This window comes from Perca flavescens, chromosome 19, assembly GCF_004354835.1.
Source record: "Perca flavescens isolate YP-PL-M2 chromosome 19, PFLA_1.0, whole genome shotgun sequence".
NCBI classification, from domain to species: Eukaryota; Metazoa; Chordata; class Actinopteri; order Perciformes; family Percidae; genus Perca; species Perca flavescens.
Window position 1 is genome coordinate 16,722,854 of NC_041349.1, and position 26,761 is coordinate 16,749,614.

At 40.3% G+C, this 26,761-nt stretch overlaps 1 protein-coding gene across 5 annotated transcripts in view; it reads right to left on the minus strand.

The window, feature by feature from the left end:
• Positions 1 to 26,761, minus strand: part of svep1 (sushi, von Willebrand factor type A, EGF and pentraxin domain containing 1) — a 112,972-nt gene that overhangs the window by 44,174 nt on the left and 42,037 nt on the right. For all 5 annotated transcript variants that reach the window (XR_003695000.1, XR_003694999.1, XM_028606202.1 and 2 more), the window contains exons 4-7: positions 7,747 to 7,905; positions 6,716 to 6,895; positions 4,094 to 4,273; positions 1,817 to 2,011 (exon numbers count right to left, since the gene is read on the minus strand). Coding sequence is in view for 3 of the 5 variants with exons in the window: in XM_028606202.1 (XP_028462003.1) it covers positions 1,817 to 2,011; positions 4,094 to 4,273; positions 6,716 to 6,895; positions 7,747 to 7,905 (714 nt within the window). In the remaining 2 variants the exon portion in view is untranslated. The remainder of the gene's footprint in view (positions 1 to 1,816; positions 2,012 to 4,093; positions 4,274 to 6,715; positions 6,896 to 7,746; positions 7,906 to 26,761) is intronic.

The window sequence follows — 26,761 nt, forward strand, 5'->3', positions numbered from 1 at the left end:
GATATGATGTTTTTATTAACTAGTCACAGTGTAAGTGTTGACCATTGCCCCCAATGAAGTCAGAAGGGTTTACTGACAAAGTAAAAATAATCTCATGGCAAATGTTGATCTACTGAATGTCCTGCCAGGTACAGTAAACAGTAATGGTACAGCAGTCACATTGAGATTTAGGAAATGTGGACATGCTTGCAAGGTCCCAAACAAGCAGGAAAAGTCTGGCTGCAGAAAAAAGAATATCGAATACTCTCACTTTAACATTAACATTATAAAATTATAATTGACTTGCCATTGAGCAATACACAGAACCCCTTTTCAGCAGGCGACACTAGGTGATGATGGGTAACCATCTCTATGTGAAGTGGTAGTGCTCACCAACTCACCACCCACCATGACCCTTGTATGAATTCTTTCTTTTTCTCTTTCTCATACAGCATGTTGTAACAATGTGAAGCCAGCACAGTTTAGTTCATCTCAGTTCAAGCCTGCAGTAAATGAGTAAAGCCTCCAAGAGTTGAATCTCCCATCGATCGACAGTGGTCATGCCTATTGCGTTGCGTAAGAGAGTTTTTCCCATCTGGACCTGATGACCCATCCACTTAGGCATCCATCTCTGCTAAACACTAACACACTTAGCTCCAATCGGCTCCATTCATCTTCATAACAAGGGAGAAATATTTCACTTTGGGTGTCATCAACATGAAGTGAAAGGCGAAAGAAGCCAGAAGCTTACAAAGAGCACTTTCAACTCTGTAATAACTTTCTATTGCTTGATCTCCTCAAAATGTGCCGCATATATTGCAGCACTCAATCTTTCTTCTATCTTGTCTACATTTTCTTTTTAATATCTCCCTTTCCCTCCCCTTCCTTCAGCCCATTTGTGCCTGAGGGGATCAGAAAACTCATCTTCTCTCTACCACCCCATTATAAAACACCTTCAGATGACTCATCCTCCCCTCTCACCTCCCAGTCCGCCCTACTTCTCCATTCGTTTTCATCTATATGGCACCTCTTCCTCTCCTTAACGATAGCAGTTCCTTCATTAGCAAACTTTCACTACGAGTAAATGAGGGGATTGAGGACATTCAGCTTCTCTGCACCACCTGTTTCACCTGCAAGGCATCTGGAGGGCTGCATGGAGTGAAGGGGAGAGACATGAGAGCTCGGACATGGTATGGTTTGAGTTAGTGATCCGAGGCCCCTTTCAAAACAGGGTAAGCGCCATTCTCACCATTCACAAAAATGCATTAGGGGGAACGGATAATTTTCCCTCCAAGTTTCCTGATGTTTTCTTTTTACATCTTCCTCCTTGAATTCTGTATCTTTCTTTTTTTCTTGTTTAACAACCCCTCTCTTTCTGCCTTGCCAATAAGTGTACATTTCCTGTAGTGTTCGTGTATAATAAACTTAGAAACTGCATAAGGAGGAAAACCTGGCTGTCAGTTACAACCAAAAAAAGGCCATAACTACTAATCATGTTTTTCTAACAGCAGGGGAATGGTCTTAGATTCGTAGCGTATTTCCAAAAATGTTAAACTACTGCTTTAAATAATGTAAACCTTACCCCAATAAAATTACCAAAGTAATTAGTGAGAAAACTCTAACTGCACTATACAACCTCCGCCTACCCAAGTTTTGACATTTGACCTCAACATACAGTATTTCAAATCCTTGTTAAGACCCTAGAACCAATTTGCAGCTCCTACAGCTGAGCCTGACATCAGAGACAAAGTGAAAAGATGAATTTCCTCTTTAGGAAACTAACACACACACACACACACACACACACACACACACACACACACACACAGTATGTTACCTGTACATATGGCTTTATGGACATTAGCTGTCCAGTTCCCAGAGCTCATGCACACCGCCTTCCTGTTTCCCTGGAGACTGTAACCTTGATGACAGGTGAGCAGGCAAGCGGAGCCCGGCGACACAGTCCTCTTCCCGCAGGCAGGGGGCGACAGCAAGATGTTCTTCAGGGTCAGAATGGGGGGACAACGCACCTCTGGGAAGAGGGTGGAAGAAACCAAGAGATGAATCTGATATCTGTATATATAGTTCATTTTGTTCCTGGAAAAATATCTGCAGTAAGAGTTGAACTGGATTCCACATCTCATGACTCATATTTTATTGTTCACTTTAAAAATAGTCAAAGAAGTTTTCAGTACTGAATTGAGCTGAAAATGGAATTTATTGTGCATTAATGAAATCAGGCTTGCTGCGGAAAAACAAATCTATTGAGTATTAGAAGATATGGCCGGTCTGAGCAGAAAAGACAGAACAGAACAAGCAAATAAACCCTTTTCCAAGATCATGAGCGTGTTATCCAAATGTGATAAAATCTTAATTTCAGCTGGCTCCACTATAAATGCCAACAATAAAGCTATTTCAGGTTCTGTCTATCAAAAACTGGCACAAAAACAACAAACATTTGGTTGGGAAGAGTGAGGGGAAGAAAGCACTAACCACAGGACTCCAACACTGGAGGCAGTTTTTTGCATTATTGGGATGCAGGCCAGTGTGGCTTTCACTTGATGATGGATAGATCTCATTCACTCCCTGTCTAACTCCTGTTTCATTGGCTTTAGCTATAGAGGCTAAAAAGGTAACACTCACTGAGAGGGAGCTTCAACATTGGAGATTTCAATCAAAAAATGTCTCTGCATCCTCTCAGGGCAGCCGAGGCGATCCCGTTTCACCACAGTGCAAACAAACACTAAAACAAACCACTCAGCTGCAACGGCAGCCCACAGAGTCCTCTTAGCTGCATTAAAGAGGTAACGGCAGTCTGTGATGGTCGAACAAACAAGCTGTAACTCAGTCAGAGCACGGGGGTAAGAGATGGTAGTTATCGATAAACGGAGAGAGTTTACCGGAAGCAGACCGGTCGGAGTTTTTAAATAGAGCAGCTAGCTGGTTGGTTGGAAGTGAGTCAGCGCGGGCTGGAGCAGTGAGGCCGGAGGTTTGTGGCTAAACACTCTCACACTGTCCCTTTTTTGTGTGTTGCTGTGCCTGACCTGGGTGCTCTCTGTGGTGGGCATGAGTATGTGCAACTATTTTAACTTAACTATCAGTTCTGAAGTGTGTGGGTCATTTTGTGTGCATGTGTATATACACTATGTACTGTAGTTTTGCTATGAGAAAGCAGATGTATCCTTCTCTGGATGATGTCGTGTGGCTCTGTGCAAACACATACCATATGTTTAACCATTGTGCATGTGTGAGTGTATGTTCTCATGTGTGTTTACATATGTGTGTAAAACCACGTTTTTACATAGAAATACCCACATTATGTGTTATTTTAGAGTAATTTTGATAAATCATCTTTATGTGTTTTTTTAGCCCGACAGGAACCACTAAGCGACACAGAAAACATGATCTTACAGTTAAATACAGTCAGGCTATAGTAAAGACGTACTGCTACAGAAATCTATTGTATGCGTTTGAGTGAATGATTTATCATAGAAAATAATGCAAATTGAATAACCAAATAAAGAAATCTAATTTAACTCCAGAGATGAGGGAACCACAAGACTTTGGATAAAGACATGACAAATGAAAACAAATAAACTAGTTGAGATAGAGGAATTCCCTTGGTGAGGACAGAAGTAAAGTTAATGAAACTAGGATTGAACTGTGACCTAGTGTCTCCTAGGATTTTTCTATCAGGATGTTTGCCAAAATGGCCACATGCAGACTGTGTGTATATATATATATATATATATATATATATATATATATATATATATATATTAGAACTACACACACACACACACACAAATCATTATAACAGGCTGGGGTGCCTTCTCAATGTTTTCTTTAATTCTTACAATGAATTATGTGGCCTACTTTTGTTTTGGAATCATATTTTTTCTTTATATAATAGGTTAATGTGTTTAATAATACATTTTGATATAGAACAAATGTGTTCCAACAACTGTGTGCGAAAGACAAATACACAAATAGAAAAAATACCGCAGATGGTGGAGAAAGGAAAAAGCACCTCATGACAACAGGAATCAGAATTTCTCAATCATCAGATGTCAAACACAGGCTGATATAGAGGTTTGGGGTGATGAAGGCTTACCCACACACCGAGGTTGCGGTCCACTCCACTGGGAATTGGCCTGGCAGGTGAGTCTGGAGTCTCCCTCTAGCCTGTAGCCTCGCTCACAGCCCACCTGACACTCCGCCCTGTAGGAGGCGCCGCCATCGCTGCACCTCAGGAAGCCATGCTGGGGCCGAGAGAGGGGCGGGCAGGAGCGGACTGCGGGTTAAAAAGAATAAACATAAATCCAATCCCGCAAAACAGAAGGAAAAAAAGTGCTGAATGGCTTCCTTTTTTTAACTTCCTTTGGGTTACAGTTTCATTTGCTGTAAGCACTTTTTAATATTTTTTGAAAACAGACAAGGAAACCTTCCTGTTGTTAAGTGACAAACAGGGCAAAACAGGGATGAAAAAGCTTTTTCAACCTACTTTAATGGTTTGTTTTAGCCAATTTAGAGGCATATAAAATGGTCACAATCACAGAAAATATTTGACACTGAAAACAATATACTTCTGCAATATCTGACATTTTTGCTTCTTCATTATGACTAAAACAAATTATTTTAGAACTGTATAGAATTAACACATGGTTTTCATGCTAAATATGAGGTGTAAGTCGTAAACACAGGTATTGTATATAAATCCCAAGAGGAGGAGAAAGCAGTAAATCAACAGCAGGAATGTACAGCACTATTATCATCATCGTTTACAACTTGGGACCTATCATTTAACGCAAAATGTGAAAGTCCCTACAAGATGTGCCTGTTCTGAGTTATGCTGAGGTCTAGAAAAGGGTGTGTTATTTCTCATCACCACCCATAGACAGACAGGCGGGTTCAGAGGAGACCCCCTCCCTTAGGGCTTAACTAGCTGGGAGGTCCTACAGTATGTGGCAAAGACTAGACTTAGTGTAACACATACAAGCAGACATATGCATACGCACTCAGAAAATATATACCCAAAGCCACTACTATAAATCTTCAACATACACCCTTGAATATTCAGAGTCTTGGTATTTCTATGAGTCACAGGGATGCCGTCTTTCTGTTAAAACTGGCATTTTCCTCATTAATCTCTCGACCTCCAACTCCCTCTTCCTTTTAATTATCACTTTCTCCTTTCTTGAACAGCCACACACTTTTGCTTCCTGCTGTACAACCTTGTTTATTTCTTTCTTTATATCCTTTTCTTTCATTCAGTCTCTCCTGTATGAACTCTCTCTCAATCTAACTAACTGAATCATCCCTATCTTTCTTCCTCTCAACATCTGGCCTGGCAGAGAGCAGTAGTCTCCCAGTAATTGCTGAATCATTATTCAGTGTAAACACATATGATCTCAATACACGGCAAAACAATCTTAACACGCCACCACACAGACGCCATCTCACTCTAGCTTTTCTTGCAACAAGTCAGTACAACAGATCAACTTATATCCCTCATCTTGAGATGTTGATTTAATACTTTATAAATGTTAATGAGGGTTTACAGATATTAGAAGAGAGGCGGCAGGCTCTGAGGGCTTTGATAAACGTCCCGTAGCTTAATGAGGAATCATATGAGACATGTGGTGTGGGGGAACCTGCTGCAATCAATCAGATAAGCTTGCATTGTTTGTGTGTAATCACTGCATAGCCAGGAGCATTATATTAAAAGAGACTGTGTGCATTATGCAAGATAATACAAAGTCTCTAATACTGTAAAATCAGATGCAGTATGCAAAAAGCATGTCACTAATGTATACATTGTGGAGATATTTGGCTATAACTGGAGTTGGAACACAGCTCCAATAAGTAATATGATCACCAACACACCTTTTTATTTCCTTAAGGAGTTATCAAGAGGCTTGACTGATATTAACATGATCGACAAGCTAAGAAAAGACAAGAAAAGACAACTCTTTGTGATCATCAGCAGCCAATCAGATTTCTGTGCTTACTTGCTTTCCCAACAATACAATTTATCTTGGTTATTTGCAGTTCTGTCTTGTTTTTTGTAATGTAATTATTATTAGGTGATAGTAGGCGCCCAAATCCTCCCACTCCAACCTTTATTTTACAGACTGAAGGAAAAATATAAGAAATGCCTTATAAACTATTGCCCTTGGTATAATCTTTGTAGTAGCATGACGACCCTTTGCCACTACATCCATTTATTCAGGGCCTATGGCTCAAACCACTTGTATTAGGTCATGATTTGAGCTACTAGTTGTTTAATCATTTAGTTGATCGTCAAAACATTAATTTACAGAAGTTTTGATAATTAATTAATCCCTATTTTAGTTTTTTTTTTCCAAGCAAAAACACCACATAATATATTTTTTATATCATTATTAACTAAATATCTTTAAGTTTTGGATTGCTGGTTGGATCAAGCAAACAATTTGAAGACATCACCTTGGGCTCAGGGAAATTTTGATGTCATTGTATAAAGTAAACAATGAATCCATTAAATGACAAATGGCCCTAACCCAATGGCAGATTAATCGATAATGTCAATAATCTTCAGATGCAGCTCTACTCTACTCAACTCTACTCTAGCGACCCATTAGCAATTAATTAGAGGTAGTGTGAATGCATGGTTCTGTTGAACTGGTAAACTCTCAAGACACCTCCATATGTGATGATTTCTATTTTATTATCATGTGGCCTTCTTCCTCCTCACCTCTGCAGCTGGCAGGTGTCCCTGACCAGGTGCCATCAGCCTGGCACAGTCTGATGCTGGTTCCCTGGAGGTCAAAATCTGGCTGGCATCGCACACCACAGGCTGCATCAAAGTGGTTGTTGCAAACATTTTGGACGAAAAACCCATTTTCAGGAGGAGACAGTTCTGGACAGTATACCACTGAGAGGAGAGGAGAGGAGAAAATTTAGTAAAATCCTGAATTTCATATTGTAGCTAACACAAAAAGACATGCAAAAACAAACAATGTAACACACACACAAAAAGCCAAAAGTTAATGTTCCTGACAAAAAGAATAATAAAGCATGAAAGCAAAAAATTAGTGTTTGTCAAACATTACCTCCCCAATCTCCACAGAGGGAGGAAGATAAAGCACAACTCAGTCCATGAAACTGATGATTAATGAACATTGCTGTGTTCACATGAACGGCTGTGTGGAAATCAATGGCTCATTCTTCAAGGAATGGGAGGACCACTTAAATTACTGGAAGCAGATTCACAATACAGTATGCTCTGATACTAACCTCATACTTCTGTGTTTCTCCTACAGTTGATTCATCCTCATGCATCACTGCATTTTTACTATCCTTATCCATTGTCCTTATTGGCTCTCCCGTATTTCTTGCTTATGAAACATGTTTATTCACGTGTTAAAACTTGTATATAGTTTTCCCCATCATTACAAACACAGCTGGGTGACTACACAGTGGTCTGCTTGACTTGACTAACTGATTTGTTGGGTGTGAGCTAAAAGCATGCACTTAGGAGGAGGGATTTTTTTTTCCTTGGGAACGCCTTGCATGACATTTAATGTTTAAAATAGTAAAAATAACAAATGGTAAAGCATGAACCAGACACAGGTGGAATCACTAATCTGTTTTCATAAAATTCACCAAATGAAGGTGTCAAAAGTGATTTTCTGCAAAAGCGCACAGACAAGTGCCCGTGGTTGAGACCAATCAAGCTAAATCAAATATAGCTGATAGTGCCGTTAACACATCAGTTACTCTTACCCTGGCAGGTCATGCCTATTGGCTGATAGCCCGGCTTGCAGACGCAGTCACTGAGGGAGGTGCTGCCTGGCTGGGAGGTGAGGTGCGAGTCGGGGCATGGCAGGCAGGTGCTCAGGCCTCCTGGTGTTGCCTCTGGTTTATAGGTGCCGGGTGGACATGCTGGAAGGACAAGAGCAGAGGAGAAATACTGTAGTTATGCTCACTATTAATGTCACACAGAAAAAAAAGACAGATGGATGGAAAGATTGGATGATGGACATGTAAAAAAGAAAATTAAGTTGAAATGAAAAACTGGCTCGCTACTGCAAGACAGCGAAAAATGCTTTATGACTGAAACTGAAAAACAGCTTTACAGATTTATGAGGAGACTTTGATCATATTCATGTCTGGACATGTAGTGGCGGAAAATGAGGCAAAAATGACTAAATGATCTCACTGGCTAGGTAAAAGAGACAATTTCATTTCAGCTTCTTAATTATTTCAAGCAGTGAAAACTGTTTTGTGGCACCGAAAAAGGCAGAACATTTTACTAGTTTGCAAAGAAATGCGACAATCAAAGAAAGGTTTATGAGCATCTAAAACCAGTTACAGTTCACATGTAAGCCACACATGGGCTACATTAGAAAACCCTTTTGATCACCTGCACATGCCCACACTCACAGACACAGACATAACAGAGTATGTTTCCTATTAGCATCACCTGAGTCTGATCAGAGGACATGCTGTAAAGACGAAGCAACAGGGGTCATATAAAGGTCCTCCAACATTCTTCCATTCACCATCAATCAACTTTGTCTCAGTGCATCACAGCGTTTCAGAGGAGTGAAAATAAATGACTGAATCCATCACACAGTGTCATCTGGGTTTAAAGGTTACTTTCACATGGGATTGTTCATAAATTACGGATTAACTGATTAAACCTGTGATTCACTGTAATATATTCAGTGACGTAATGTGCGTCTAATTCTGATATCCAGTGATCTCATGAGTCTCTGATGTTTTTAAATTAACTACTTTAAATTAGCTCTAAAATCCAGATAATGGTGATTATTATTATGTTATTACCAGGGACAACAGCCCTTATCAGCCATTATACGGGAAGTTTCACACAAGAAATTTGCTGTGCTGATAATTCCCATAATTCACAGTGATTACTGGTGCACTTTGCAGGGAAAAAGCTTTATCAGCTGCTGTCCAAAGTAGACGCAATTTTCTTTTTTGGTGTTTTTGATCGTGTGAATCCAAACCACTTTAAAGAAAGCTTTCCAGCACCACAAACACATTACAGCCACTGTATCTTTGATGACTGTTGTAGTTGTTTACATGTACATATGATTCACACCAACTGTTTTCCCATCACGCCCATAGTCATAAAGTTTAGAAAACCCTCTCAGGAGTTACCACAAAATGACTAAACTAAAAATGGTTAACTAATGTTTGTATTGTCAATTAATCATTCGGTCTATTGGATGTCAGAAGGTAATTAGGAAGGCCTGTTGTGGTTTTGTGGAACCCAGGCTGGCTTTTCTAGGGTCTTGTTTGGTCTTATCGTTTGTCTGGAGCCCAAAGATACTCAGTTCATCATACAAGTCTGAGAAGACTAACAAGTGTTTATATTTGGGGCCTGGAGTCACAGAACATCTGGCATATTTGCTTTTAAAAATGACTTGGACGATTGGTTGACTAATTATCTCAGCTACAATTTTATGTGCATCCTAACTGACTAATGCTGTACCACTGTGCTTTTATGTTTTAATCTGTACTCCGGTTCTATTTCAGGAGTAAGGAAACCTCATTCAAAATCCCATTAACGTGTTACTACCCTAATAACTAAAAATACAGCCTTGGAACAGAGTCTCTGTCAACATCATGTCGCTATATTTGCCTACATAAGGACGGTAGGCTTTATGATCATTTCCCATGAAGCCACAGACCTTCACGAGCTAAACATCCCAGCTCAAAGGGTCGCTGCAAGCTCAGACATGTCTTTAATAACAGCAGGACAGAGGGGAGCAAATGCTATAAAAGTTTTAAGACAGCAGAGATAATTAAAAAAATGACTTTAGAAGAGAGCATTGCTGAGTTGAAGCATATGGACAAAACCAAGATTTGATGACACAAGTACTTGTGCGGTCAGGCTTGTAGGTTTTTCATGGGATATTTGTATTTCCTTTTCCTATAAATTAATAATTTTTTAACTAAAAACACAAATATTTTAATTTCTAATAGCAAGTGCTTTAGGGATGCTGATTTGTCTTACAGTATGGAAAGTAAACCCTAGAATCAACATTTTATTATTGCATTAAAGGGGTGATTTTACCCTGTCATAGTTGAATAACGACAGTTTGGAGGGTAAATAGGACATACATAGAACCTCTAAATCCCATTGACACCCCTTTCCTCTGCAAATCTCACAATTTGAAACTGCCTCTGAAAACAGGCAAATCTGAACAAAGCTAAAAGTTGACGTCAACTTCTCAAATCCTCCTCATTTGGCTCAACCTTCTATCTTTGTAACGTACGACGATTCCTATGCAAAGCTCGGCATTTATCAATTTGGACGTGAGAGTAGGCTGCGATCAAATCTCACGTCTGGTCTGAACTCGTGTACGCAAGTTTTGGAGTCAGTGTGGACTTGCGGTGCAGCATATAATCAGTTTAACAGGAGAAGGAGAAGTCATCAGTTGATCACGTATCAGTAATGGCAGATCTGGCTCTTTTAGAAGACCTCTATGCGCCGATCTGCAACATTGTTTTAGCCTGTGGGGTTCTGCACAACATCGCACAGGAAGACGAACACGAGTAAAATAAAAGACACTGCATAAACTCTGCTACCGTGTGTTTATTTAATTATAGGTACACCTACATGTAGGCCTACTAGATTGCAATAGAAGCCTGTATATTACTATTAGGACTATAGAAAATGTGTCAAGGATGTATAAATTAAATAGGCTAAACTTCAGCTGGAGTCCGATTTACTACGGCAACACTGTTGACCGCATCAGTGATCTCTTTTCATCCCGCATTCATTCTACAGCCTTTAATACCAGTTTTCAGGCTGCCAAATTCAGGCTGCCAAATAGTACACACGTTAGTGCAAATGAACCAGAGATATCAGGGTTGAATAAATGAGGGCCATAGTGAGTTAGTTAGTATTTATCAACCTAACGTAGAGACCAGCGCATGAGCGCAGAAATCCTCTTACGACCGGCTTCACGTGTGATTCATGAAACGTTCGTATCACACCAATCAGAGCGTAAGAATGGTCGTACATTGATAAATGCAGCGGCTGGAAACGATCGTAATTTAAATATCACGCCCCAATATATTCTCGGTTTTGAGGCCTCGCCCCTGCAATTTACGACATGGTGAGACGTAATCCGGCTGAGAAGCGGCACTTTTCAGAGGTGGAGACTAAAACCCTGATATCTAAGGTTCATTTGCACTAACGTGTGTACTATTTGGCAGCCTGAAAACTGGTATTAAAGGCTGTAGAAAGAATGCGGAATGGAAAGAGATCACTGATGCGGTCAACAGTGTTGCCGTAGTAAATCGGACTCCAGCTGAAGTTTCTTTAATTTATACATGCTTGACATATGTATTCTATGGTCCTAATAGTAATATAGGCTTATATTGCAATCTCTTAGGCCTACATGTAGGTGTACTTATATTTAAATAAACACACGGTAGCGGTCCGGAGTTTATGCAGTGTCTTTTATTTTATTTTTATTTTATTCATGAGTCAGAACGAGGTAACAGCTGAGGGAGAGCGCGTGTCTTCCGCCCCCCGTGCTGGACCACCACCCCTGTCTCCTGACAGCAGAGGGGCTGGAAAAACAAGCCGAAATAACTCGTTCAATGGCAGAAATAAATCGTTCACTTGAAAGAGAAACAAAAACTTGAAGAATAAATAAAAATGTGCATTGTCATGTTTCCTGTATTGAATATCATTGCCAAACATAACACTATAGGCTACCTTTTAAAAGCGAGGAGTAATATCCTGTCTCCTTCGTATAGCCCCCAGTTGGGGCTGTGCTGGACACTGCTCTCTGGGCTAGGGCTGCCACCTCTTAGTCGATTAGTCAACTAATCGGTCGTTTTGGTCTCAGTCGACTAAGATTTCTTTAGTCGATTAGTCATTTTTTATGCTTATTCATGCTTAATTACTCATTTCCAAGAAACTTCTGAGCACATTTATGGTAAACACAAGATTTAAAGTGGTGCTTTTGCAGGATTAATTGTGGAGAAACTCAGTTTTACAGATGGTTAATTAACTACATTTATATAGCTCTTTTCTAGTCTTAACCACCTCTCAAAGCGCACAGCTCTGTCGATTAAATCAACTAATCGATTAGCCGACAAAATCCGTGTTAAAAAAAGTGTTAGTCGACTAAGAATTTCTTTAGTCGAGGACAGCCCTACTCTGGGCATCGGGTCATCTGGCTCCATCGCTACATTTATGGCACCGTGTTTTCCTGCGAGATGTTGTGCAGAACCCCACAGGCTAAAACAATGTTGCAGACCGGCGCATAGAGGTCTTCTAAAAGAGCCAGATCTGCCATTGCTGATAAGTGATCAACTGATGACTTCTCCTTCTCCTGTTAAACTGATTATATGCTGCACCGCAAGTCCACACTGACTCCAAAACTTGCGTACACGAGTTCAGACCAGACGTGAGATTTTTTTGAAGCCAAAGCTCACGTTCAAATTGATAAATGCCGAGCTTTGCGTAGGAATCGGCATACGCCCGTCCTATGCCTGTTTTAGGTCGTACACACATTTCATAAATGAGGGCCAGTGTGCCAGTGTTTGTGTGTGTGCGCTGTGCAGCGGTGTGTGTGTGTGTGTGTGTCAGTGTGTGTGCGCTGTGCGCAGGGCAGCAGTGTGTGTGTGTGTGTGTGTGTGTGTGTGTCTAAAATATGAGACCTGCTGTCACGTCTCTAATGTGTGTGTATTGGGATTCGCTCAACCAATCAGCGTGCGTCTCTATTGTGTGTGTATTGGGATTCGCTCTACCAATCAGCGCGCAGCTCATCTAAATATTCATGACCATTTTTTGGAAGAAAAGCTGTCGTTCCAAATAGAGCCAAAACACAGGGATGCATAAGGGCCAAAAAAAATAGTGTCCTGGGCCATTTTCAGCCCAACCAATGTTACATACCCTATTAGGAGACCTTAAGGAACAGTGTGAAATACCCTATATAATCATTCTAGCACCCCTTTAAGTAACAGAAATTATACATTTATAGTATAATTTGACTAGTTTTCTAGTCCACCTTTCAAACACATGCACATATGACATGGGTTAACTGAACGTGCATGTTTGAGCGATCCATATGAGACTGCTGGTTAATAGTCCAATCTTTGACTCCAGACTGCAATCATAGCTTCAGACACATTACTGCTAAACCATAGAATTTAATGGAATTAGACAGAATTGTATTACATATGGATCAAACAAAGTTAATTTGTTAACAGATTACAGTTGGGTACTGCACTCTTACGTCATACTCTATTTAAGCAAATCCAAATGTTTTCAATTACTGGGAAAAACGAAACTGACAGTATTGACTACAGCAGTTTCCAAATCAAAACAGAGAAAATGGGAATTTTCAGACAGCTTCTTGGACTGTTTAATTTGGTGTTGTGCTCTTTATTATTTTGTTTTTGTTAAGATTATTTTTTTGGGCTTTTCCGCCTTTAATTTTTGACAGGACAGCTAGGTGAGAAAGGGGAGAGAGAGGGGAAAGACATGCGGGAAATTGTCACAGGTCGGATTCGAACCCTAGACCTCTGCGTCAAGGCATAAACCTCTCAGTATACAGTACTGTGCAAAAGTCTTAGGCAGGTGTGGAAAAAATGCTGTAAACTAAGAATGCTTTCAAAAATATAAATAATGATTGTTTATTTTTATCAATTTACAAAATGCAAAGTGAGCGACCAAAAAAAACATCTAAAATCACATCAATATTTGGTGTTACTACCCTTTGCCTTCAAAACAGCATCAATTCTTATAGGTACACTTGCAAAAAGTCAGGCAACGTTGAGGATCGTAGACGCAGTGGTCGGCCAAGGAAACGTAGTGCAGCAGATGAACAACACATTCAGCTCAGAACTGGCAGAAACCAGTGGGACACAGGTACACCCATCTACTGTCTGGAGAAGTTGCAGCCAAAAAGCCATACCTCCGACATAGAAACAAGGCCAAGCGACTCAACTATGCACAAAAACATAGGAACTGGGGTGCAGAAAAATGGCAGCAGGTACTCTGGACTGAGGAGTCAAAACTTGAAATATTTGGCTGTAGCATTAGGCAGGTTGTTCGCTGAAGGGCTGTAGAGTGGTATAATAATGAGTGTCTGCATGCAACAGTGAAGCATGGTGGAGGTTCCTTGCAAGTTTGGGGCTGCATTTCTGCAAATGGAGTTGGAGATTTGGTCAGGATTAATGGTGTCCTCAATGCTGAGAAATACAGGCAGATACTTATCCATCATGCAGTACCATCAGGGAGGCGTATGATTGGCCCCAAATTTATTCTGCAGCAGGACTTACAACCCCAAACACACAGCCAAGGTCATTAAGAACTATCTTGAGCGTAAAGAACAAGAAGTCCTGGAAGGGATGGCACGGCCCCCACAGAGCCCTGATCTCAGCATCATGGAGTGTGTCTGGGATAACATGAAGAGACAGGAGGATTTGAGGAAGCCTACATCCACAGAAGATCTGTGGTTAGATCTCCACGATGTTTGGAACAACCTACCAGCCCAGTTCCTTTAAAAACTTTGAACAAGTGTACCTAGAAGAATTGATGCTGTCTTGAAGGCAAAGGGTGGTCACACCAAATATTGATTTGATTTAGATTTCTCTTCTGTTCATTCACTGCATTTTGTTAACTGATGAAAATAAACTATTAACACTTCCATTTTTGAAAGCATTCTTAGTTTACAGCATTTTTTTATACCTGCCTAAAGCTTTTGAACAGTACTGTATGTGCGCCTGCTCTACCCACTGATTCAACCTGGCCACTGGTGCTCTTTAAATGAGAAAATCAACCTTCTCAACCCACACCCACACACACTTAAAATAAATGTAAAAAAAATATGCAGAAAAACCTGTATCCACAAAGGATATCTTCAAAACCCAGCAGCAAGTCTTGTCAGCAGCAAGAGTAGTTATGAGCTTTACTACTATTTCAGTACATCAAATTTATAATATCACTGTCTTTGTTGGCATCAGTTCAGGTCTCCAGTTTATGTCATTAAGCTTAAGTAAATTGTGACTTTTAAAAAACAAGCAGGTTGAATTACAAGCCGTTCTGTACGGTGGGTACAACAGAGAATCCACAGTACTAGTATTCTTCACAACTCATTTACTGGCCGCTAAGCCAGAGGCCAGGTGTGAATTTCCACTGCTGAGCCAATGCCAGCCTCTCACCATACTCTCTTTCTCTCTCCCTGTGTCCGCCACTCCACCCCCCACCCCTTTAGCTGAAACCCAGCAGCAGGTCAGCCAGGAGATGATACCCAACTGTAAAGCTGGCTGCTGGCACTAAAATGCACCCAGTAACCCATATCGCGCACGCACGCACACACACGCACACACACACACACACACACACACACACACACACACACACACACACACACACACACACACACACACACACACACACACACACACACACACACACACACACAGTCTGCAGTTTCCATTTGATAACAAAAGCAGCCGATGCAACTTCTCTATCCTGCGTCCTTTAAACTCAGAGGAGGCATCTTACATAACACGGACCGACAGCTAAAAGTGTCCCCTCTGTTCAAGTCCTCGGGAATCTGTTTTACAGCTTCATTTAAGGTTTACAGGAAGCCTAGTTATTTTTAATATAAATAATAATTCACTGGCAGCGCAACAGTGGAAATATTGTATCGAAAAAATACAGTATTACATTTCAATTCCTGGCAGGTTGCATGTGCTGGCAGGTAGAAATGTACACAGACAGATACATGGTCACTCATATACACATACACACAAAGTTTAGAAAGACCAGACATGGCTTCTGGCTGTGGGAATCAGGACGAAGGATGGAGGGAGGGATGGACAGGAAGGGATAAATGATAAAAGAACGAACGGCCATGAATCTAAAATAAAAAGGAAAAGCTGGAAGGTGAAAGTGGAGAAACCTGTGTGAATTTCCTTTCAAATGTATTATTGTTCCATGACTTGAGCCAAAAGTCAGTTAGACCCCATACTGAAACTAATTGTGTTTGGACCTGGCACTGGTCTGAATTACGCAGCAGCCAATAGTCTCGTTTTGGGTCCATCTAGTTATTGCCTATGGCTGTGGAGTTAATTCTGCTGCACTGTACCCTTCATTTAGAGAGGAAGTGGACCGTCAGTGGGCCAGACGACCATAAAACAGAAAGAGCCTGCTGTGTCTGGACTGGTTGTAACCATATGGAGGGACACCAGCTGGTCAATGAGATCTACTGTATGCAGTAATGATCTTAGGAAAGGAAAAAAGCAAGCCTCCATGATCAGAATCTATTTATTTAAAGTTAAAGCAATATTTGAGCAATCTTAATAAGTTAGATGATGTATCATAACATCACAGGCTTTCATGCTTACCAATTCTTATAACGTCCTTTTAAAAATGTTTTTCGAATAGTTACTTGACAAATTTGCAACATCAGAGTGAAGTATTACTTTAATTAAGAAAGTTGTGAGAACGCCAATCAATCATTTTAGAGCAGACAGGAAAATATATAAACAGATGTCTGAGTTTCCAACAAGGCATGTCTGCTTCATCACTCCTGCAAAGTGGTGAAGTTTTCTCTGCCTCCTTTCAAAGGATACAAATTTGACGATATTGTGTATTTTTCAACAACTCCCATGAAAATACCAAAATCAACACAAACTGATCCTTTTTAATCATTATAATCTACTGTGTACAGTAGTCAAAGCTTGACTTCTTTGCTGGACTTCTATTATTGTCTAAAAAGTATTAAACTATTAAAAGCACATTGATAATCCAGACTGTTGCAATGGGTGACATGTAACTTCATTACAATGTAGATGGTCACTTTTATTTATTTTGAGTTAATCCCATAGACACTGTCCTTCTGTCCTGTGTTGTGTGTCATGGAGTTACACTAGTTGTATCCTTTAAAAGAGTACTGCACCAAATTAGCATTGCACTCCTATAACATGGTTTGACTCACAATGGGACGGTTGACACAAAAAACTGAACCAGAGATATCATCTTTTTTATTCCGCGCATTCTACTTTCTTGTCAAAACCTAGCACCTTCAGTCAGCTAATATAGCCTCGAGCCGCAAGCCTGAAAGAAATGAGGAACGGGCTACAGAGGTCTGGAAAGCTCACTTCTTTCAAACTCCACACACCCAGATTTCTTCAATTTTAAAACTCATAGTCTTTAGCACCAACCAGTGCTGCCTCAAGTGACATGACTTGATTTTGCGCCACTCCCTATGGAGACACAAATACTTTTCACATGCACATACGCAGAGTACTCCAAGACCTGTAAATAGATTTTGATGTTCCCTTTTAAGATTATAATTCTTACTCAGATATATAAAGCTCACTATTGAATTCAAAGCTCACTCATGTAATTGTTAACCATCTTAGCCGTCATGGACATTCAAAACACGATAAATATAAGAATAGTTCAGGAATCTTAGGATTCAACAGGGAATCAAAGACAACAAAAAAACCAAGAACAGGCCAGTTCATCTGTTAAAGTCCTTTCTCCTATTATGAAGTAAGTCATTTAAACTGGCAGACACGTCTGGCCCGGGAGCCAAAGTTACTATCACACGAGAATCTCTTGAGTCTCTGGGGGGAGGCTGTGTTCGATTAACCAGGCCTAAAAACAGACTGAGACGGAAACGATGAAAGGAGATCCAGAGGGAGAGCGAGAACATCTGCCTCTTCAGCCACAATGACAAACAGAGAGAGACAGATTTTCATCTTAGAGGGACATATTCTGTTTAGTCCAAAAAAATCCACAAACACACGCTTGCAAAAACTCATGCCTATCCATACAATAAGCATACATACATATGTGCTTCCCACATGTTATCTAGCACAACACTTATTTTTCATGACAGGGAAAGTGATCTAAAAAAACACTTAAAACAATCTAAAACCTTAAACTAGGCAAATCTTGCAAGTCTGATTCACAAGTAAGCCTGGGGCATCAAACATCTGGTCAGATCTTGTTTACTTATTCTTTAATCAAATACTACATTATGATTTTGCCAATTTTAGACTATTTACTGTATTTTCCGGACTATAAGTCGCACTTTTTTTCCTACTTTGGCTGGTCCTGCGACTTATAGTCAGGTGCGACTTATATATCAAAATATATATAATTTAACATGTTTTTACATGTTAATTCATACTGAAAACATTACCTACAGCCGCGAGAGGGCGCTCTAGGCTCGTGACAACTAGAACGCTCCTCCTAAAGACAACTGAGAAAGAAAAGAGATAACAAACTGCAGGTAGTAAAATATGCAGCTGAAAACGGTAATTGAACAGCAGAAAGAGAGTTTGAAATGAGGGAGAAACTTATGAGGGAGACTGGCGAAAAGGTGACTCTTACAGCAATGAAGAAAACAAAGAAAGCTAATCGGCTAATCGTGGGCTGAAAGCGAGATGGCCAGAGCTGGAGGAACGAGTCGGGAGGGGCTCGTTCACGGTGCAGTTACGTCTCCACGCCTTTTAATACCTCCTGCTCCACGCCCTGCTAGCTAGTTGTTCTGTGTGCTATTGTATAGTTCAATAACTGTTAATGTGTTACGTTAACATACCGGACACCTACCGTATTCAGCGTATTGTTCTGTGTGCTATTGTGTAGTTGAATAACTATTGTATTTATAATCTAAATAAATGCGACTTATAGTCCGGTGCGACTTATATATGTTTTTTTTCTCTTCATGACGCATTTTTTGACTGATGCGACTTATACTCCGGAGCGACTTATAGTCCGAAAAATACGGTAATGTAAGCAAACATCTTGTATGGCTGCATATATTTCGACTAAATCCAAAAGTTAACATTAAAAAATTGGGTTTGTTTGTTAAATGGAAAAAAAGGTTTGTATTATATTGGTACTATTAGTTGGTCAGTGTAATCACAAGGACGCCTTATGTGATGACACTGACGTTTGTTTGAGCTTTTGACAACGTCAGACAACTAGTGAAAAAGAAACACTGTTTGCTTTGCATCTTACATAGAGAAAAACAAGTATAAGATGTAGGGGATTTTTCTATATCACTGCCAATATATTGAGATTCAGTACCAATTTCAAAATAATACTTTTTTTTTTAATACCCTACTTTGTGGTATATAAGCATGTTATAACCATTTATTATTTTTTCATCTTTTTCGTTGGCAAACCAAAATAAACTATTAAGTTACAAAAGTTTCCTGACTTAGATAATATCTGATCAAAGAATAACTTAACAAGCCTAAGCATATGACCAGGCAGTCCATGTCTTAATCCTATCCCACATACTACTGGAAACACTCAACAAAACAACAGACAAGATTGTAGCTAACAATTATGGGCAAATATGTGAAAAACAGACAGTAAAAGTAACAAATAATTCTGTGGTCCTATAATATTTGTGATGCCGTGACCCAATTCTGTCTGTCTGTCGTCTTCAAAGCCAAACAATGAACGAGGAAGGGCAGCAATATTGCGGATGGGCTGCTAAATCTGGACAGAGGACTGGCTCTCTCACACAAGAAATGTTAAGTTGGGCCTTAAATTCCAGGGTATTTCACTAAGAAAATAATGTTCACATGCAAGGAAACTTTCCGCTCTTAAATGAGACTTGCACACTTGAGGTGCATAAATAGACAATGAAATGGACAATTAAAATGTATAGTCTAGCCCACAAAAACAGACATACATTCACGCAAAGGCCTGACAGAGACATGAAGAAACTGGTGCTCAGTTTGAATGTTTCATTTGACATAAACACAGTCTGTATATACATAAAATCTGAGCCAGCAGATTATATGAACCTCACGCAGAATTCCTCTGGACCAACCCCCATTCATTGCACTTATGGTTGCCTCAGTGACAAGCCACCATAACATAAGAAAGCACTAGCATCTGTCTACCATTCACCATTTCATTCACATTGCTCCATTTGGCAGAGTTTCCCATGTTTCAGGACCCAAGACCTCATGAAGAAGAGTGAAGATCATTCTGTGAGGTACCGTTATACCAAGAAGCTACCTTGTGTGTGTAGCATCACCAACCATCAATTACACAAAATGAACAAGAGAAAATGAGTGCAAAACATAATGACTGTAAATAGGAAAATTCCTCACTGCTGAAGTGTCCCCGAGCATGACACTGGAACCCTTACTCTAAAAAAGAAAAAATGGGAAGCTTTCAACAGTTGGTTTCAGACTTAAAATCCACTGAGAAAAATCACACAGCCAGCCTACAGAGAGCTGTCATCTGGTTTAGTATCTCCTCTGCTTGGAAATACGTTTTGCCGTCATAGAATCAAAAACTGAAACCAATAAGTCCAATGTGTCTGTGTTTGCAACGATAAGGGTCACAGGAATTTTCCAACCTCAATACATGGGTCACCTGCTGCAAAGAAAGTTTGGGAATCCCATCCTCGTGGAATGTCAGGATGCTCTAAATTGCATCGGCAGATTCTCAGTAAAGCCTGGTCTGCTCTCCAGCTGGATTGTGGAGTGAAAAAGGAGGGTGGGGGTGAGATGTGGCTGCTGCACAGCTGTCCATCTACACAGCCTCCATCTGGGTCGGAAACGGACCTCCACGAACTCCCTGATCCCAAGAATGTGCAACTTATGCTATGTGATGCAAGGCAGTCTTAGGAGAGGAAACTGAGGAAGTTCAGTGGCTGTTCCATCGCTGTCTGCCTGCTTATTATTCAATCCTCTTCCTAAAGGAGAATGACTTCACCGCAATTGCTAGATACCTCTTGCGGATTCCAAAGGACAGGGAGACTGTCCTGCTCGCTTATTACAGACTTCAGGAACACTGGGATTCAACAAGAGAGCGAGGCAAACCGCTAAACAACTGTACAAACACAGTTTGGTCCCCCAGTCTGGTGTGCATGATTACAGATGTCAGTGTGCTGTGAAATCTTGTGATAAAAGACTGATGATCTTAGTACACTCGGGACCATGTAGCATAACACTAACCAAATTCCAAGGATGACGGGTGTGTTATCGGACATGAATGCACACATACAGTACATACATGTGCAAAAAAATACACCACCACATGCACACACACCTACATAACACTCACACACTCCGCCATTCCCACAGTAGCCTCAGAGTTGGTGCTTCCATGTGGAATTGTAAGCTCAGGGATATTTTTTTGCTAAATAGATTCAGTTGCAGGACTCAGGCCCATCCAGTGCGTGCTTGTGTCTTTGTGTTTCTTTGTGTATCAATATATTTGCGTATAGGGGTATCATGATTCTCCAAATCCAAGATTCAATTTGACATTCAATATTAAAGTCACTATTTGATTTAATTTAGACTTTTTTATTTCAACAGGGACGGCAATGCCACAATAAGTGCCACTAGATTTTAGTGGCGCAATTGAATACACCATTAGTTTAACGACCTGAAGGCACCATGGAGTCCTATCGGAGCCCACATGCTTTACCTTGGTTGTTTGTTTACATAACTCACTCACGGGGAAGGCTAAATGTTGCCACACTGGTGACTTAAGGGATTTTTTGTTGTTCTTCTGTGATCTCCGACTCCGGCAGTGGTCATGGTGTCTGGAAAAGAGCAGCTGGAGGCTACCGGTAAGCTAATGTTACCCTGTGTCTTTAGCTGCATGCTCCCAGCTGGTAAGCTACACTGTGTCTGCCGTTGTTTTTTTCTTTTGACGTGCGCAAGTAGGCGTGGTAGAGTAGAGAAAAAATACTGGGGGAATCGCTGATCCTGCTTCTAATTTCGATAGTTGAAATAGTGACACCCCTATTTGCGTAGGCCTATGTGTTGTGTGCACATAAAGCAGATGCTAATCCAAATGAGAGTCACAAACAGACTGAAAACACTCCACACCCAAACACTAAATCACACCGTCACAGAAAAAAACTCAGTCATGGAGAGACTATTTTTACTAAAACAACAATTTCAAGATTTGAAGAAGCCGTTGTGTCAGAACAGGAGCAGATTTGTGGGTCAGAGAGGAGAGAATGCTTCTCTTTCAGGATGCTGGCAACTGCTGACTTCCTCCATGCTTAGCCTGTGACCATTGACATAGCGTGTGTCCCTCTTCATCACCTCCCACCAACTTGAGAGATTTCAGTCAACAGCTCTCTCTCTCTCTCTCTCTTTCACACACACACACACACCTTGAAAGATCAGAAAGTAAAAGGAAGTAGGAGGGAGCTGAAAGAGCACTGAAGAGGGTCGGTGAAAATATCCAGAGATGGATAGGGGTCACAGAAAGGGACAAACATGTTGGATTTAAAGAAGGGCAAAGGCCTTGAAAAAGACACTGGAGAAAAGCACTTAAGATGCTCAAGGAGAATGTCATTCCACCTTAAATTCCCATGGGCACATTTGTCAGTTTAAATTATGTGAGAGAGAAATGGAAGCACAAAAAAGTTAAAATATTTTAAGTGCAAAAAGTCATGGCAGAGACGTTTTTTGCCTCCAAACAAGGTGTACTTTGTCAGCACTGGGTGATGTTGGTGGCGCGACCTCTATTAAGCCCCCCTAATGCGTTTCATAAAGACTAATGTGAGTATTTTTAATAAACTAAAATAATAGTTTAAACAAACTATATCATAGTTTCACAAATATATAGGAAAATTGCTCACAGTCATTTGTTTTGGAAAACAGATCAGGGAATGTTTACCATTAAATTGATCTATCAAAAGATATTGTTTTGCCTTTTTTTTTTTAATGACTACATAAACGACTGATAAATTGATAGACTGATAAACAAACAAACTATATTACTTATAAATCCAATATCTTTTGGTTTTGAGTTCATAAAGACATTCAATAATTAATTCATTACGAGCAAATAATTACAGTACATAGAGCTGACATAAATAAACATCTGTACATTGGTACATCTGTGCTGAGTCTGTTTGTGTCTCCACCGTGCTGCCGGAAAGTCCTCTAGCCAGGAATCCAATCACAGCAGATTTAACAAAAGGTGTTTCTGCTCTTATTAATCTCACTATGTAAATAGCTAATTTACGTCTGGTATCTGGAGAGATCCACGGAAAGACTGAAAGAAGAGGGGGAAGCTGTGAAAGGAAGGTGCAGGGATGAGACTTAGCAGTGGAAGGCAGGAGGAAATTAAAAAAGAAATTGACGGAGCGATTAAAAAAAAAAAAAGACGGAAAAGAGTTAATGACACTGAGGTTCTGCTTCACACCACTGGCTGTTTCACGGCTCCTTGTTTTTCATCTCCTGCAGAGGATGGTCCTATTAGGCCGAGTTTATAGCCTCTCTGCCTCCTTCATCTCTGTCTCTTACACACACACACACACACACACACACACACACACACACACACACACACACACACACACACACACACACACACACACTGTGCATCACTGACCTACAAACACGGCAGCAGTAGTCATCAATTAAGGCTTTTTACAGACCTATATGTGTCGTTTAATGAGGGGAGGGGGGAGTGGAACGGGGCTAAAAACATGTGGCGTTGAGGGAGAGACTAATATGGATTTCAACACTGCCTGTACTTTAAGACTAAATACAATCTGTTATAAAGCAAAAACTTCAAACACCAAATGACATGAAAGACTGTCTGACACCTGATGGCAGCTCAGACACTGGGCTCTTTAAAAAACAGCAGAAAAACTCCTTTTTAGGTATTTCTGGTGAGCTGCCAAATTTTCTTAAATTGTTGAACCTCATGTTGCTTTATTTCTCCCCAATTTCAACTATTACTTGTTAAAAGGATTAGTTGGGTTTATCATAGATTGGGATTTATTTTCATAGCTTTGGCCAACATTTATATCCGTTATAATACATAACATTGTATTCACAAAGTAATAGCTGAGGGAACACGGCATCATGTTCGACGGGACAAGAAACACTTAGTCTTGCATTTTCAGACCACACTCCAGCGCCGTGTCAGTGCTGGAGTAGGGTCTGGCTACACCGTATATCTATTCTGGGATAGGGAGAAATTTCTCTAAACCAATCACAACCATCCAGGGAAGTGCTAAGCCCAATAGCGGAGATAGTGAGAAGGGAGGAACATCCAGTGTTAAGTTGTATCCCAGCAATGTACAACAGTTGAGCCAAACTAAGAGACATGTGTTCGGGTGATCAGTTAGGTCGTTAACATTCAAGCAATTTAACCAAATTATCTACGAATTTATTTTGAGTGAAAAGTAAAGTGAGCACACCAGAAATGTCACTGAAAACCCCTGACAAAAAATCCCCAAATTATCAGTTATTCAACATTGACATTTCTGTCATGAATGAGTCTGGGAGAGTTTATTCCTTTGCATTACAGTGCCACAAGCCTGAGGAGCTGCAGGTGTTTAGCTTTCACAGGTAGCTTTAAAAGGATATACAGTATTTATTTTAGAAATAGTTGAACCCGTGGCTGGTTAGCTCAGTTGGTAAAGCACATATATAGAGGCTTATTCCTCGACGCAGATTTGTGAAATTTTGGGGGGTCTCTAAAAATATTGACAATGTGTCATTTTGACGTTCAATTTCAGTTTTGTGTAATGTGATCATTGTGGATTATTATGTGTAAAACTGCAAAAATATCATTCATTCATGCATGCATGATGTTGATTTAAAGCTAATTCACTTCAATAAAGATAACTATACATGCTATTCTTGTTATGAGCATCAAGGCGTGGCGGTGCTGCGGTGCAAATTCAACTCATGTTTAGTAGGCTACATGTTAACTCAAAGATTCGCAGAAAAAAATATAAATGTTGGAGGCCATTAATTGGCGCGCAAAGTCCTTGAAATCCATTCTGCAGTAAGCATCATATAGCCATGGCAAAAAGAAAACAAGGAAGTTTAATTAATTTTGGTTTTACTAAGAAATTGTGTAGCGATGACGTTAATAGCACGACCAATTCATCTGCTGCAAGCCCTGTTAGCACACCTCCCACCAGGGTGACAACGCAAGAAGAAGCTGAAGAAATAATGTCCTCTCTGGCTGAAGATGATCCTAACCCCTCTTGCTCCTCTCTTTCCCGTTAAATTGGAACAGCCAGCAGTGGAGAGACTGGAAGAGCCGATATACATGGCTGTTTGTTAAGGATGGAAGCTTGGGGTGCGTTGCTAAGGTCTAATTGAACAGAGGAATTATGGTATTCTTCGGTATCCTAGAGTAACTTTAACCGGTGTTCATGTGAAGTCTCAAAGACAGCCTGATGCTTTGTTTATAGACTATTTGTGGCTGGCTGTTTGCTATTTAACCTATCTATTCTTGTCGATAAAATATAATAGGGTAAGTCATTGTAAGTTGCAAGCGCACGACCCCCCTCGAAAACTGGAAATGCCCAAAATAAAAAATATAGTTTAACCCAACTTATTTGCCCATTTCATCAGTCCAGTCCCAGTCCCATGTTGATGTTTTGTCTTTTATTTACATAACATCATTTTAGAATATAACATTATGCATTACGGGTCATAAATCACTTTTCAGTTATGTACCATATAAATATTCTTAATTACTGATCTTATTAGTGGTGATGTTCCCCCCCTCACTCTGTCTCTCTCTGTCTGGCACTGAGCCAGTCTGATCTTTGCCCAGTCACTGAAAGCTCTCCATCCACAAAAGATGCATGCCTGCGGGGTAAGGAATCGCCCTCCCTCTCTTTCTCTCTTTCCACTCTCTGCTCACCAAAGAAAAACACAAGCTTCCATCCAATCAGTTTAAACAATTAATGGGGGTTGTGGGAGTCGGGGTGGTGGTGGTACTTGACGCCCAAACACCCTCCTCCGTCTGTCCTCAGGAAGTCCCAAGCATTTGCCCCCTGCTCATAACTAAACTAAAACTGGGCCAAAATTCATGTTGAGCAACTCAAGCTTTTATTTTTGCCACAAAAACATTAAGAAACAAGGACTTGGACTGACACAGCACAGACAAGTACAGAAGCAGACAGTCTGCTGTGGTTATTGATGCTGTGGGGATTAGGATTTGTGCAGTTGGAGGAAATAGAGAGTCTTTATACGCATGTTTATGTAACATGTTGGATGAGTTGGCCAAATGTGCCTCCTCTCTGGTAGAAATGTATTTACTTTTGAAAACATTGAAGTGCAAATTACAATGACTGAGCAAACAGAAGGCCAGTGTCAAGTATTAGGCTGCTTTCATCCGTCTGCTGGCAGTGGTGCTAATGACATTTTGGTAAATAACAAGGTATCTTGAAAACTACTGGCTGGAGTCCATGACATCTGCTGTAAATATTCATAGTCCCCAGATGTTGAATCTTAATGTTTTTGACCTCCTGAGCCTCCTCCAGTGCCATCATCAGGCCACAATGCTTTCACAACATTGTGGACAGTTTGCCAGCTGAGCATAATAAATCCTTTTAGTGATTCTTTTGGCCTCTCATCCTGCAGCACCATCAGGAGAAACGTTTTGAGCATCAAAACTGGTAAGAATAGCAAAAACATTATTACATTGGTAAATTAAAGACCAACAGGCTAAAGTTTACAATATTCAATACACCCCCAATTAAAACTCTAGCTTTGTAATATCGTCTTGCCACATTGCTCTTTATGTAAGCCCTTTAATGAATTCTTTTCATGAAATACCTATTCTGATGTACTATTGTTAATTATTTTTACAACTAAAAAGTAGGGCTCGGCAAGTCAATGCGTTATCGCGTTAACTCATTAATTAATTAACTTAATTAATTTTTTTTTGTCTTTTATTATTGTAAAAGTCTGTTGCTCACAGGCTTTTATTTTGTAAAAGTCTGTGCTGACTGCTGCCGCGCTTACAGGA